Source organism: Schizosaccharomyces octosporus, assembly GCF_000150505.1.
Source record: "Schizosaccharomyces octosporus yFS286 unplaced genomic scaffold supercont6.1, whole genome shotgun sequence".
Taxonomy (NCBI): Eukaryota; Fungi; Ascomycota; class Schizosaccharomycetes; order Schizosaccharomycetales; family Schizosaccharomycetaceae; genus Schizosaccharomyces; species Schizosaccharomyces octosporus.
This window is the reverse complement of record NW_013185619.1, coordinates 1,940,961-1,955,109: the sequence shown is the minus strand read 5'-3', so window position 1 is coordinate 1,955,109 and position 14,149 is coordinate 1,940,961. Positions and strand designations below refer to the sequence as shown.

The 14,149-nt window shown below is 38.3% G+C and overlaps 9 protein-coding genes across 9 annotated transcripts; 6 read left to right on the top strand and 3 right to left on the bottom strand.

Annotated features, from left to right (window-relative positions):
* Positions 1-164: 164 nt before the first annotated feature.
* On the top strand, positions 165-2,009 carry SOCG_03428 (peroxisomal targeting signal receptor Pex5; the record flags this gene model as incomplete). Its single annotated transcript, XM_013161916.1, has 1 exon — positions 165-2,009. One exon carries the CDS (start codon positions 165-167, stop codon positions 2,007-2,009), a length of 1,845 nt encoding a protein of 614 aa, XP_013017370.1.
* Positions 2,010-2,156: 147 nt separating this feature from the next.
* SOCG_03427 (zf-C2H2 type zinc finger protein) lies at positions 2,157-4,467 on the top strand. Its single transcript, XM_013161915.1, has 4 exons — positions 2,157-2,383; positions 2,437-2,559; positions 2,611-2,638; positions 2,690-4,467. The coding sequence occupies exons 1-4, from the start codon at positions 2,332-2,334 to the stop codon at positions 4,302-4,304; spliced, it is 1,818 nt and encodes a 605-aa protein (XP_013017369.1). The 5' UTR covers positions 2,157-2,331; the 3' UTR covers positions 4,305-4,467.
* A 5-nt stretch (positions 4,468-4,472) lies between these two features.
* SOCG_03426 (BAR adaptor protein Hob3) lies at positions 4,473-5,818 on the bottom strand. Its single transcript, XM_013161914.1, has 2 exons — positions 5,726-5,818; positions 4,473-5,681 (listed from the first exon to the last, which is right to left on the bottom strand). The coding sequence occupies exons 1-2, from the start codon at positions 5,813-5,815 to the stop codon at positions 4,938-4,940; spliced, it is 834 nt and encodes a 277-aa protein (XP_013017368.1). The 5' UTR covers positions 5,816-5,818; the 3' UTR covers positions 4,473-4,937.
* Positions 5,819-6,301: 483 nt separating this feature from the next.
* Positions 6,302-7,353, top strand: SOCG_03425 (tspO/peripheral benzodiazepine receptor; the record flags this gene model as incomplete). The annotated part of the gene is made up of 3 exons (XM_013161913.1): positions 6,302-6,396; positions 6,479-6,965; positions 7,327-7,353. Exons 2-3 carry the CDS (start codon positions 6,498-6,500, stop codon positions 7,351-7,353), a joined length of 495 nt encoding a protein of 164 aa, XP_013017367.1. The 5' UTR covers positions 6,302-6,396; positions 6,479-6,497.
* On the bottom strand, positions 7,268-8,608 carry SOCG_03424 (CCAAT-binding factor complex subunit Php2; the record flags this gene model as incomplete). The annotated part of the gene is made up of 1 exon (XM_013161912.1): positions 7,268-8,608. The coding sequence occupies one exon, from the start codon at positions 8,606-8,608 to the stop codon at positions 7,268-7,270; it is 1,341 nt and encodes a 446-aa protein (XP_013017366.1).
* Positions 8,609-9,421: 813 nt separating this feature from the next.
* On the top strand, positions 9,422-10,884 carry SOCG_03423 (borealin Nbl1). Its single transcript, XM_013161911.1, has 3 exons — positions 9,422-9,652; positions 9,841-10,009; positions 10,061-10,884. Exons 1-3 carry the CDS (start codon positions 9,541-9,543, stop codon positions 10,194-10,196), a joined length of 417 nt encoding a protein of 138 aa, XP_013017365.1. The 5' UTR covers positions 9,422-9,540; the 3' UTR covers positions 10,197-10,884.
* On the bottom strand, positions 9,623-11,064 carry SOCG_03422 (GINS complex subunit Psf2). The gene has a single exon (XM_013161910.1). It carries the CDS (start codon positions 10,884-10,886, stop codon positions 10,335-10,337), a length of 552 nt encoding a protein of 183 aa, XP_013017364.1. The 5' UTR covers positions 10,887-11,064; the 3' UTR covers positions 9,623-10,334.
* SOCG_03421 (acetylglutamate synthase Arg6) lies at positions 11,045-12,820 on the top strand. The gene has a single exon (XM_013161909.1). The coding sequence runs from the start codon at positions 11,168-11,170 to the stop codon at positions 12,653-12,655; it is 1,488 nt and encodes a 495-aa protein (XP_013017363.1). The 5' UTR covers positions 11,045-11,167; the 3' UTR covers positions 12,656-12,820.
* On the top strand, positions 12,755-14,056 carry SOCG_03420 (orotate phosphoribosyltransferase Ura5). Its single transcript, XM_013161908.1, has one exon. It carries the CDS (start codon positions 12,892-12,894, stop codon positions 13,537-13,539), a length of 648 nt encoding a protein of 215 aa, XP_013017362.1. The 5' UTR covers positions 12,755-12,891; the 3' UTR covers positions 13,540-14,056.
* The last annotated feature ends 93 nt before the right edge of the window (positions 14,057-14,149 follow it).

Here is a 14,149-nt window from a genome sequence, read left to right as displayed (position 1 = left end):
ATTATTCTACTTTATTATCATAACTGAATAACCTGGTGAAGCATCCATTTACGAATCCCTTTCTGGTCAATTTTGTAAACCTTTCTTTTTCTTACGAAAACATCTTTTTGGCTAAGGTTATTTAAACTTAACATAATTTTTGATATTTATAATTCTTTACGAGTATGTCGTTTTCCTCTCAACCTGGATGTTCCGCAACGTCTAATCCGGTTCGAAAACTGAACTCGTCCATACACAACGGGGCTTTGAAATCAATCAATTATCGTCCCAAGGCTGTAAGCAGCTCACTTCAGTCATCTAACGTTCCGACATCTAATCTTGCATCTTCTGAATCCTCTGCATTTCAACATTGGAAAGACTTCAGTCAGTCAATTAGTCAAGACCAACGGGATTCTCAACTTAATTTTACCGCAAGAAACTCTCCCTTAATTCAAAGTTCTTCCTGGTCTGAAGAGTTTTCAGCCTATAACCAACAAAGTCAAAAATCCATACCACAATGGCATTTTGAATTGAAACACCAGTTATCATCCCGAAATAATAGTAATACCTTAAATTCAAAAAATGAATTAATTAATACTGCGCCCATTCCTTTCACACCGCATCATTTTCCTTTGGCTGCGTCCTCGACTCGCTCAACTATGGAAACTACTCAAGTTGATGAAGATGAGCTTATGGAACAGTTTAATAACGCTTCCTTGCAATCAAGTATTTCGGATAATGACAACTTTAAGCTAAATACTCAAGCACAAGCTCCATTGACCTTGGAACACCTTTGGAGAGAAAGGTTGACTAATCTACGAACAAATGGCTTTGATCCAAAGTCACTTGAAGAGTATCAAACGCGTTGGGAGGAATTCTATGAAGAAGCAAAGATAAATTTTCCTTATTTAATTGAGAAAAACAGACAGCCGAATAGTTTCATAACTAATGAAAATGCGTCAAACCAATATGCGTACTCTGCACCTGAAAATACACGGGCATTGGATACTGCAAATTTGAACAAAGAAAATGATGAGACCAAAGAAGATACATCAATTGATGAACAGGTTGATACAATCGATTTAAAAAAACTGAATTCACTACCCTTGATAGAAAATGCTTACGAGAAGGCTCAAAAAATATTAGAAAGTAACGGCCCGATTTGCGAAGCCGCCGTTTTACTAGAGAAGTCTGTCTTGCAGAATCCTTCGCATTTAGAAAGTTGGCAGTCGCTTGCTTACGTTCATACATTGCTAGGTAACGAAATGCGGGTTGTGGAAGCTCTATTAGAAACAAAAAGTTTGAGTTCTGATCACATCAATACCGAAATGGATTTGGCAGTAGCCTATGTGAACCAGGGGTCACGGCAAAGTGCTTTAGCATGTTTACGCGACTGGCTTTATGCATCTCACCCTGAATATTCTAGCCGTTTTTCCAGTATAGAGAGCAAGTTTGAAAAATTGAATGTTCCCGATAGTACAAAAGCTGTACAAGCTTGCTTTCTTGACTTGATATATTTATTATCAACATCCAAGAAAGCTGATGACAAAGCTCAGACCGGGTTGGGAATTACTATGTATCTTCTAGATGATTTCTCGAAAGCGGCTGACTGTTTTCAGAAAGCGACCCAAAGCGATCCTAAAAACTGTGTTTTATGGAACAAGTTGGGAGCTTCGCTAACAAATTCAAAACAAGAAGGAAGGGCATTAAAAGCTTACAAGCGTTCATTGGAACTACAGCCTCAGTATGTTCGCACGCGATCTAACCTTTCGATAGCATGCATCAATATGAGCTGTTACGAAGAAGCAGCTGAGCATATCCTAAATGCCATTAATATCGTTCAGGATAAACATGGAATTCTAACTCATTGTGAATCTTGCACAGAGCTCTGGGACATGCTTCGGAAGGTATTACTTGTGGGGTACCAAAGCATGAGCTTGGCCTCATTAGCAAAACCAGGATCAAGTACGAGTTCATTAAGAAATAAAATAGAATCCTATACAGGAGAGGATGAATATTATGAAGAATAAATAACGTTTTGGCTTCTATAAGAAATTACTCGTTTGGACATGGTCGTATTGGTTTTTTCATAAGAAAAAAGAAATAACAAAAAAATACATTCAAACATTATTAGTTAATATATTTATTTCTTACTACAGCAATTTTATAGTCTATGAGCGCATCTTACATTATCTGTACTGAAGGCATAATAGTAATCACCCTTACTGAACAAATTATTTGACAACAGGTCTACTTCTACTAGAAACCTGAACATTGCTGAAGCGCGTGTTTTTTTGTATTTTATTATAAAATAGAGAAAGTTTTTCCCTTAAAACTATCATCAAAGTGAGGATGAGCGATATTGAACAAGGAGATAATCGAGAGGCTAGTCGATGGAAAAGAGGTTCGCTAAATGATGAAGACTCAATTCTTGAGACTTACAAATAATATTTGCAGATAAAATAAGAAGACGATCACAGAGCCCTCCGTATGACAATGGTACTGGGTCCTTCAGAGAGAGGTCGCCCATAAACGGAAGAGATCCGTATAGAGACGAGCATTACGATAAAAGACCTCGTGGTATGAAATCGAGCTCTCTTTTTTGATTAGAGACTAACTATACAAATTTAGTTTCAGGGCATTATTCATCCTCGAGAAGGTACGTGGTGATTCAATCTTTTGTAAAAGTTCTTAAATTAACAACCTATAGTATTGGCGATCCTTATAGTCAAGAAGCTGTTATATCCTACGAACGGTTTATACGTTGGTACAGTCAAGAGAATTCGATCTCTTCTACAACTGAGGATTTGTACAAGTCTTTACATGCTACTTACAATAGTTACAAACAGGATTTGTATGCGAGAAATGCTAAAAATTTCGTTTTGGATCACTGTAATGAAGCATGGTTTGAAGACGCTTATTGGTTTGACGAATCTCAAGGTCGATTGCGTGAAATTTCGGAAAAGGAAAAATTATACAGACTTTCTATGCATAACATATTTTTAGAAAAGTTTGAAAATGGATATTATGATACTTTCAAACTGCCAAATGACCAAGACATACCTGTTGAGGTGAAAAACATGAGTAACGAAATTAATCCAGACATGGAATCAATTATAAATGCCGTTCCGTACTTCAAATACATACTAGACTCTAAGGAATTAGCAAAGGATAGGACATTGCTAATCCGACACGTGTTGCCAAACATTTCGATGACTAATATGCATCAAGTGTTCGACGGGATCGACATTATTGACTATTTCTCTGTTTCACGAATGAAATTTACAAAGGATTACGAACGATCAGTCTGGGTTCATTTGAAGCCTGACGTCGCAATTGAAGGGGCCAAAGAAATCCTGAATGGTGTTCAATTAGCCTCGAATTACACTATTGAAACCGAAAATCCAAAATTCCCAAGAAACTGTGTTCCAGCTTCTCTTCCTTCCATCGTTTCTTCTAACGATACTAGTAAAAAAATTTTGAATATCCTGTTTAAAATAATGAATCGATTTGTTGTCATGTACAATTTACCGCAAGACATATCTGAAAAACTACAAGACAAAGTCTTCTCTGTTCCCGTGGAAACTGAAGATGAAGTAGAAAAAGAACGTCTTCACGATGTTCAACTATGTGATTTACTTGTCGAGTATCTTCGTCATGTGGCTACATTCGATTTTTGGACATGCAGAAATTACTCAAGTTTGATCGCATTATTGCAAGATAATCCTGCTGGATATTCAAGGAAGTCTTATGATGGTAATAACGAAGTCTCCCAGGAAGAAACAGTCTGGCTTTCGAATTTGGAGAATGATTACGCATGTCTGCTTGATCCGGAATCTGTCGACTTAAAATCTAAAGGTGCACTACCAGTCGATAACTACGTTGATTCGGAGATTGATTCGGTAATCCTGAGAGAGGACGAACAGAAGTATCGTTGCCATGTAGGAACCTGTACTAAACTATTTTTGGGCCCCAAATTTGTTATTAAGCACATCACCAAAAAGCATCCAGATTGGTTAGATCACGTGAAGAAGGTAGCTATCTGTTTGCGGAATTATGTCTTGGATCCAGGAAGGGTTATGGACCCCAAGGTAGTAAGTCCCTCTCACGCTGCTCAGTACCTTGCAAACAAAAATCATTCTATGTCGTATGCTGGTAATTCTTATGACCGGAAAAGAAATGGACTTGAGTTTGAGGATTTACAACATAACTCGTTTCAAAAGCCTTACTATCGCCAAGATACATATTCGGAACGTCGTGACCATCATAAAGACTACCGAGATTTGGATGCTCCTACACAAAAGATTCCTGAATTGGACTACTGAGTAAATTTAATTGAGGAAGGGGAAGGACACCTATGAAATGCCTCAGTAAGTCTATGTACATTGACATGCTAGGGTAAAATAAAAGCAGTAATGCAATTTTGTTTATAGGCATTTCTAATAGTATAATAATGTGAAGAAAAAAGAACTACATATTCTAGCTTCAATAAATAAAAAAAAAAAAAAAAAAAAATTATATATTGAACTATTAATACAGTAGTAATTGATTATGCAAGCCTTTAGCGTTAAAACGTAAATACCAAATCATAGACTCAATTGCGCATTGGAAAAAAAGCCAAGCAATGTCTCTATACATCTGAGGATTAAAAAAAAAAAAAAAGAAGGAAACATAGGTCATCAGAAGCACTCGCGAAAAAATTTATGTGATAAATAAATAAAAAATTGAAAAATTCAATTTTTTATCACCAAAAAGGAGCGTCATAAAGACATAAATTGAGTGCATTCTTTAATGATGGAAATTATCCTGCTCATATAAATATTCGAAAACAAGTTTGGGAAATCAAGGTAGATTTCAAATCATAACAGGTTTTTGAAGACTGCAAGCATATGCGAAGACGTACAAGGATATGGAACCAAAAAAAAAGACAAAGGGTTATGGAAAAGGTGATAGAAACACTAATTATTGCTTAGACCGCTAATAGAAAGATCACGCATGCTCTGTAGAACCTGTTCCACTTTGTCATCAAGCATTCCATTAGAGTAGTCTTCACGGACGGAACTGTCAAAGTATTGTTGAACTTGAGCCATTTTTTCATAGCCTTCACGACAAAAGCGCAGCTGGATTTTAACCAAAGCTTCAAAGCTTGGGTCAAGATAAGGAACACGAAGACTGATCAATTGCGGTAGTTCGGTAATGAGTTGATTATTAAGGGTTTCGTAAATGTCCTTCGCATTAGCCGCATCTTTTTCGGTTCGTGGAAGCTTTGAGGAATCACTTGAAGGCTTATCAACGAGCTTTTGGACTTTAGCACGCATAGCATCATGGTCGAGCAATTTATGATTTCGCTTGGTGATAGCGGCGTTGATGTCAGGGAAGTAACTACAGAATCGTGAAATAGGCTCCAAGACAGTTGTACGGAAAGGACCATCAAGCTCCTTAACAGTATCTGCATCCAAATCTTCTACTACCTGTCGATAATAAGCACTTACACCGTCCTTGGAACCGGCATCTCCATAAAATGCGTCAATTGTGTTAGCAATTCTCGTTTGGGAAGCTGTCATGGCCCGAAGTGCATCTAAATATCCTTTAGCTTCTTTTTGTAGCTTTTTAGCAGCAGCTTCCATAGTGCGATAGCGTCGTTCTTCTGTCTCAAATTCACGGTCAACGGTGCGCTCAACATGACCGGTTTTCATCATCACCTAGGAAAAAATCGTTAGACATTTTTATTTCAACAGTTACCTACCGAGGTACCAGCCCGGTTGACCGCTTTTTTGAATCCATGCCAACTCATCCTGCAATGTGGAAGTGGAAGCATTGAAATCACCGGTTCCATTTGATAATCTGTCGCTACTCGCAATGTCACCTAATCTTTATTCTACATGTAGCTTTCCCTACGATATCTACTTTAACGAAATTTCCTTAAACTTCGATAGTAAACAAACAAAGGAGCCGGATTCGTATACAAAATTATCATCAGGATCCCGAAACAGCAAAAAACTTCATCTGTTGTACTTTTATTATTTTTCAGAGAATCTTTGTTAACTATAGTCTCTGTACCTTTCTCCAGTTTGTTTATATTCCTTAGGTGCATGTCTGTCAATATGATCCTATGAGAAGTTGATTAGGAGCAAGACAAAGTAAAGCTACTAACACGCTCCCAAACGTCTGGCAAACGATCAATCAGCAGTCATTTAATAAATACAATCCATTATTATATCCATAGTATGCTAGAATTCCTCTTTATATTTTCGACTTGTCATGTTTGCTTGGAATCATTGTTAGTATATGACGCAATTGTGAAACTTTAGCTGAATTGTTATTTAAGATTACATACTTCAGGCAGTGGGAAAGATACCTTCTACAAACCTCAATATTTCAATTCCTTTGTAACGACATTCAGTAACGGATTCATTGGTATGTAGTAGTGCAATTGCATTTGGAATATCTTTCCGCGGAGATGGTAAGATCACCAGAAGTGGATTAACCAAAGAATTAGTTTGAACAAGCATACGATCATGGATTTAAATTACAAAATATTTACCAGCATTTCGCAAACCTGGTGGACCTCCGGTCTTGTGCCAACTGCATTCGGTTGGTTAACGGCAAGTGTCAATAGAAGCAAAATTGACATTTATAATAAAAGCAAGAAGCCAAAGTTCCACCCACCTGCTTACATCTTTGGACCCGTTTGGACAGCTCTGTACTTTGCTATGGGTTATGCCTCACATTTGGCTTACCGCGCAGATCCTTTGCTAATTACCAATGCTGGTCGCAAAGGAGCGGCTTTGTATCTAGCGCAAATGGCACTTAATGTCTCATGGATGCCGCTATTCTGGTGCCGTAAGCCAAAGCTTGCCCTTGTCAATATTGGTGCATTGACAGGTGTGGTAGGCTGGCTGATCAAAACATGGTGGCCCATCGCTCCTACAGCATCGAAGCTACTTGTTCCCTATTTGGCTTGGTTAGGATATGCTGGCTATTTGGTAAGTGCTAAAGTCTAATAAAAAGATTTTAGAATAAAACAAAAGTAAACCGCCATGCTCATTCACTGATGATGCGACGAGTTGGTTCAAATAATCGTTTACCGGTATCATTTACTAGCTTTGTCGACATGCAACTCTTTATAAAGCTTTCTTGCTTTTTTTCTGTCGTTCTGAATACAATGCGATTATGAAAACGTTTTTTGCTAAAATCTAAGAAAGTGGGGGTATTTTTCAATAGTTTATAAACGAAAAGTCAAAACAACGAAAGATATATGCCAAAAAATCAGTGACCGTCAAGCATATCAGGGATGAGCATTAGTGGAATCATGGGGAGCGTACGTTTGCTGATCAATTATTATAGAATCTTGGTCATTGTCTGTTAAATTAAGATGGCCCATATGATGACTGCTTAAGTTTGGAATCCCAGAGCTATGAGTGGCGTTTGGGTCACCTAAATCTCCAATTGGACCCATGGGATTATGAGATTGAATAAGACTATTTGTTACAGGATCATTTGTTTGGTATACATCTAAATCTGCAAATGAATCACCATTAGGTCCAGCCAATTCGGAACTAGGAGTAGTGTGGTAGGTTTGCGTAGCGTTCTTGTGAAAGACATCGTTGGGATGAGTAGTATTGGGTAGATTTCCGTAATTAGGATTGCTGACGGTAGAATGGTGATGATTAGCGACAGAAGGTGAGGGTCGGCCTTCACCAGTAGTTGAGGAAGGGAAGAAGGAAGCACGAGGTGAGTTTTGGTTGGAAGGAGGTGCATGCAGAAGAGTTGAAGGATCCAATTGTAAGACCATTGGGTTCGACAAACCAAGTTCTACACTGGGACCTCTTACGGAAAGAGAATCGGGAACGGCGGATGGATTACCATTTCGAAGTTGTAGATTTTCATTGCCAGGCAAAGTAGAGGCATTTGACGAAGGGTCGGGTTGTCGATGATGCTGTTTGTTGATTGTAGCAGAAGAAGTATGGATCTGAGGATTAACAGAATTCCCCACACCGGTAGGGCCACTTGATGCATGCGCGGGAAGACTAGTAGAAGAGCCAGCGCCATTTCGACTCGCATTTACGGCACCAGAATGAGTATGCGTATGGGCATTTGCATTTGCATTTGGACTAGCAGAAACGGAATGAAGATTCGAATTCGAAGTTGAAGCGCCGAAAATCGAAGGATTCTGGGAAGCTTCTTCCTTAGCACTTGTTAAATCCAACCCTGCCGAGCCGCCAGCGGCATTGGCGGGGACTTGCGAGGAAAGAGTAGAAGAAGGACTGTCATCGCCAGTCTCATTCGTGGTTATATATTCGTTGCTCGGAGCACCTGCGGGGGTAGAGTCCAGTGTGTCTATTAGACTATGGTTTTCTGAACTGCCAGGGTTTTCCAATTTCCCTGCTTCCAACGCTTCTTGAGCCTTTAGCTGCGAAACTTTTTCCGCAGTCAAGAATCGTCCACCCGGGCCACGGGGACGTCTCATTGCATGCTTGTGTCTTGACTCATGTAGGTATGGCTTCTTCGTTGTTTGCAATCCACGTAAACGTTCTTCCAGACGAGCGCGGGCTTCTCTCCTTTTCAGAATACGATGGTATTGTTTAGCATTCACATACAATCCCTCTACGGGCTCGTATGGATTCATTGGGTTAACAAAACGAGTGTTTGCAATGGATGGCAATCGTTTCGAAGTCAATAGTAAGGTCTTCGTCGTCGGTTATGGTTGGCTGTTTAGACTAAGTAGAGCCTAACAGCTGTACAGTTGGTTGGTTGTGTAGCCGTATTGCCTACCAATGGATACTTTAAATAAAGAAATGCTGTAGAAAGTGTTATTTGGTTTTACGAAACTTTTGTCGTTCCTTGTACATGGATAACGAAATGTACGAAAAGAAAAGGAGCCTCCGTTTTTTTTTGTTTACATTCTTTACTTACATATGATAACAATAGAAGGGTAAAAACACTGAGAGTCGTCTTGAAAGAATTTACTAGGATACTTTACTTCAGCGGAGAGACTAATATAGGAGGAACACTTTGCTTTATAAAAGGTTCAATGATTGTATGAAAGAAGGAAAAATTTGAAATTCGCAACCCAAGCTCCTATTGAAGTTAAAACGTTTAGGTCTAAAAAATTCGTCTAGAATTACCGGGATTCTATTCTAAGAAGAGAATTATGCATATCTTTTTTTTTTTTTTTTTTTTTTTTTTCGTTTGCTTGTTTTGTTATTCCCATCGAGTTTTGGCAATCTTGGGAAATCCAATATACCTAGAAAGACCTTTATAATGCTTCAAACTCGTATTGTATCCATCTCTCGAATTAATTTTAGCATCCTCTTTTTATCTTTTTTTATTTCATTTCTCTTCTTTTCCTATTCCTGTTATATATCCTTTCTTTACGAATGGGTGTTCCAATACATACTTTCGTTTGTTTACACGACCAAGGAACATGTCACCTGGGTAAAAAGAATTGTTTATGTTGCTTTTCAAACACAACCACCGCGCGTACCTGATTTTTGATTGAGATTTAAAGGAAAGCTTATCTAGAGCTTCCTTTATCGATTGATTTGTTCAAGTAGCTTCATGAATAAACGAAAAAGGATCGAAGAAATTGGCGAATCCAAGCACCGTCAGGTTCGACAACGTATTTTGCAAGAACGCAAGACGGATATCCTTGAAAATCTTGCATTTGAATGTATGTATGAATGAATTTTTTTATTTTTTTTATTTTTGTTGTTTTATTTTTGAAAGTTAAGCCTCCCGAATTGTCCAACGATAAAACTTGTCACTTTTATGATTTATTCTAGGACAGGGTGTTGACCATTTTCTGTCATTTGTTTTCTTCATTTCAAAAACCATAGTACTAACTCATTTTCTATCTAGTATCTGATAAAATTCGACGATTGCGATCTAATGCAGGTTTGCTGGCATCTACCATCCGCATGAGAGGAGAAATGCGTGTAGCTTCTATCCCTCGTGCTCAGCGGAATATGAAGCTTCGTGACTTTCAATCCTTTTTATCCTCCAATACACCCGTCACTCCTTGGCGAACGTATGTTTATATCAATATTTTTTTAATCTATCGTTCTAACTCACGTTGCAGTCGTATTCAAGAATTCTACAAGCTTGAAGAATTGTCAAACTCAAAACGGAGACAAAATTCCTCGAAATCAAGTCCTTCCAAGACACCTACTCCTTTGCGAATGACCAAGGAAAAGACGTCTACGCAAGGATCGTAACCGGTTCAAACAATCATATTTCATTGTCTCTTGTCCCTGTTCACATTTCATGCAATCTTGCTTATTTTATGACATCTATCTTACTAAATGCAAAAAGTCCGTACACTTTTCAAATGTTCCCTTTATGCCGGATCGCACTTATTCTTCCTCTGCGACTTGAACAATTTTTCGCATACGATTCATCGTTTCTCGGAATAAGGGCCGGATCTCGTTGATTTCCATAGCACCCAAGTTATCCAGGGCAAGCTGAACTTCGTTTACCGCTTCCAAACCTGCCCTTGCCTTGCTCTGTCTCGCTTCTCGGATGGTCAAAAGGATCCTTCGAACTTCCTCCACGTCTTCAATATCATCGGGACAAGCATTCAAGAGTAGATGAGCAGTTTCCAACCACCGAAACGGCATTTTAGAAAACATATCCATTTCCATTTCTTGTTCTTGTAAGCTTTGTAAGTTTGAAAGGTCAAGCCACTCTGGAGGCACTATTCTGGCGCGATGTTGTCTTTTTAATTCCAAGGCTAGCCATAATGGAACTCTGCACTTTCTTGGCGGCTTCATAATGGGTATAGTTGCGCTTACTAAAGGTAATTGATCCATAGTCTCTAAAGGAACAATATCAATGTATTCATTTCCTGCTAAAAACTCTATCTCTTCAGGCGAAAACGTCGCCTCCAACTCCCTGGGTAAGGCCATACTTTCGGTTTCTTACTCCTAGTATATACTTTTGTATACAAAGCCAATATTTATCTGTTTTTTCTTTTTAATATAAAATGAATGATTAATGCTATAATATTTTTTATATTCGTTTTGGTTTTTTAACCATGTAAACTCTTTAATGTTTTGGTGTAGTAGACGTTTGATATGACTGGAGTGCTAAGAACAAACAAGTTTTCAAATCTTTCCCTTTCATTAAATACTTTTTTGGGGTTTCTTTCTTCAACTTGTAAATATATATGAAATAATAAGAATCGCTAATGCAGAAACCTTCTTTCTTGCAGGACTTAATTTGGATTCTCAAATCAGTCCCAAATAAGAGATCAACGAAAGGGTTTTTGCAAAAGTACGCTCCTGTCCGGTTTGATAATGTCTCTTCTAAATTAATAGAAAATAAACTATCATATGGCCTACAGAAGCGTGTAGCAATTGCAAAAATTGCTGATGTAGACTCGCTCAACGATGAAACTTTGTTTGGCATTGGTAGAAGCATTTATGGACTTACCCGCCTTGGTATACATTCTATAATTGTTCCTACTGGACCTGATTTAGGTATCACTGCCAAATTCAGACTACCGGAAAAAGAGCAATCACAGTGGACCATGCTCAGCTCCCTTTATTCTCAACAGAAACGGGTTATGCGTGTTTCTGATATCTTATCCAAGGCTGGAGTATTAACAAAACCAGTATATTCTTCCATTTGCCAATTAGGTCCGGATGGCGCCTACCTAGAAAATACTGATTCCGTCTATCGTTCGCTAACATCTGATTGTACACCAATTATTCCAAGCAGCGTATTTATGCAGAATCTGAAGGAGATTAGCATAGATGGAGATGAAATTATTTATGGTCTCGCAAAATGTTTACACAAGCCACAAGATGGTTGCGCGGTCGATCGACTAATTATTCTAGATAAAGTGGGCGGTATGCCTTGTGCTCAACGTCCGCAAGGATCAAGCCATGTGTTAATTAATCTTTCTCAAGAATACGAAGGATTAAGGAAATCACTACCGAAGCACCACATGAAAAACTTATTTTTGGCTCAACGGTGTCTGAAAGTGTTATCCAAGGAAGCCTCTGCCATTGTTACTACCCCAGCTGAAGCAATGTTGACGAATTCTTCAATGGATCGAAACCCATTGATTCACAATGTTTTAACAGAAAGATCCATTTTCTCTTGCTCTTTACCTAGAGATAGGTCGCCAGTTACGAAGACTACTTTACTTCGACGGGGTGTTGCGGTATATACATACATGGGAGTTGACTGTATTACTGATGAGTCTATTTCCTGGGAAAGGGTTTGGATGTTGATTAATGATTCTTTTAGTCGCACTTTGGATATGGAAGCCTATTTGCAGCGTTTGAAAGATTCCCTTGCTGCAATCATCATTGCTGGTGATTACGCTGGTATTGCCGTTGTTACATACGAAAAAGCTCAAAAAGGAAAAGAAAAAATCCCCTATCTTGATAAATTGGCTGTATCGAAAAGCGCGCAAGGCTCTGCTGCTATATCCGATGTCCTGTTCAACGCGATGGTAGAACTATATCCTAAGGAATTGATTTGGAGGTCTAGGTTGGATAACCCTGTGAACAAGTGGTACTTTGAAAGGAGCGTTGGCTCTTTGAAATCACCAAAAACGCCTTGGAGATTATTTTGGACCGGGGATACCCAAGTAAAAAGCCTTGATCACGTCGGTGATTATTTAAGTATTATAGATCGAATTCAGCCGACTTGGTTAAATGACTAACTTTGTTTTGATTGAGTGTTGAATTCGAAGAACAACTTTTTTTGCTACAATGGACTTTCAGAGATTTGGAGTAATTAATATGAATATATATTTTAAGCTACGTCTTTTAAATATGTTCTATTGAATGGTTTCTAGACTTAAATTTCGCATGCTCTCGGAAGGTATTAGAACATTGGTGTAGCAACACCTCCTTACTAGTGCACACGTACCTTACAAGGAAAAGAAATCAAAGGAAGATGTCTTACAAATCTGATCTTTTGCATCGTGCTATGGAAAAACAAGTGCTTAAGTTTGGCACTTTTACATTGAAATCTGGACGTCAATCTCCTTATTTCTTCAATTCCGGAAATTTTACTCATGGGGCCGATTTGAGTGCACTAGCAAACTCTTACGCAGAAACAATTATTTCTATGAACATTGAATTTGATGTTTTGTTTGGTCCTGCTTATAAAGGAATCTCTTTGGCCGCAATAACTGCTGCCAAGTTATACGAGAAGACCGGCAAGAGCTACGGTTTTGCATATAACAGAAAGGAGGCTAAAACCCATGGAGAGGGTGGGAATCTTGTTGGTGCGGAGATGGAAAGACAGCGTGTTTTGCTCCTAGATGATGTGATTACGGCTGGCACTGCTATTCGCGAAGCCATCTCCTTCTTGGAGCCCAAACACGTCCAGTTAGCTGGTATTGTCCTTTTGTTGGATAGACAGGAACGTGTAGACCCTGCTGTTAATGAAAGTACGATTGGAAAGTTGAAAGTTGAATACAAGGTTCCTATTTCGTCCATTTTAACTTTGGATGACATTGTCGAGTTCACAAAGTCTGAACTATCAATCAAGGAGTCTGATGCAATGGACGCTTATCGAGGAAAATACCAAGCTAAGTAAAAGCGAATGCAAACGAAACAGCTGATGCTGTGTTCAACGACACTAACAACCGTATGCAGGAGATTGAGAAACAAAAATTGACTCGAATGCGCATTTGTATTTCTGTTTATTTCTTGGATTTTTGAAAAAAAAAAACATTGTTGTTGACTAATACCGGCAACCGCGGTGAAGAATAACAAGTACAATTGTGTGCATTTAATACTGAAACAAGAGTATGCTATCAATTCACGTCGAATGGACCTTGTGGATGCTTGTATTTTTACTAGACTACTTTCAAAATTCGTTTTTGCTCTACTTAAATATGTAGTCACAGAAAACTCTCCTCTCGTGTTACATTTTATCTAATATGTTTTTGTGTTTAAGAAACAAAAAAGCGAAGACACAATTGACTTGTTGGAGAAGTGATTTTTGCTATAATGGTTAACATAGAATAACAAAATGGAAATAGTTTTTTAAATAACCTCTCAGCATGATGATGAGCTTGTAATTCGTACTCTAATGATAAACAGAATCTAGTGTAGAAGAAAACCAGCTTCAGGAATCTTTCAAACAAGTCATTCTTTCTATGTTTCCCTTCTTTTTTATTTACATATGTTGAATTCCAAATACG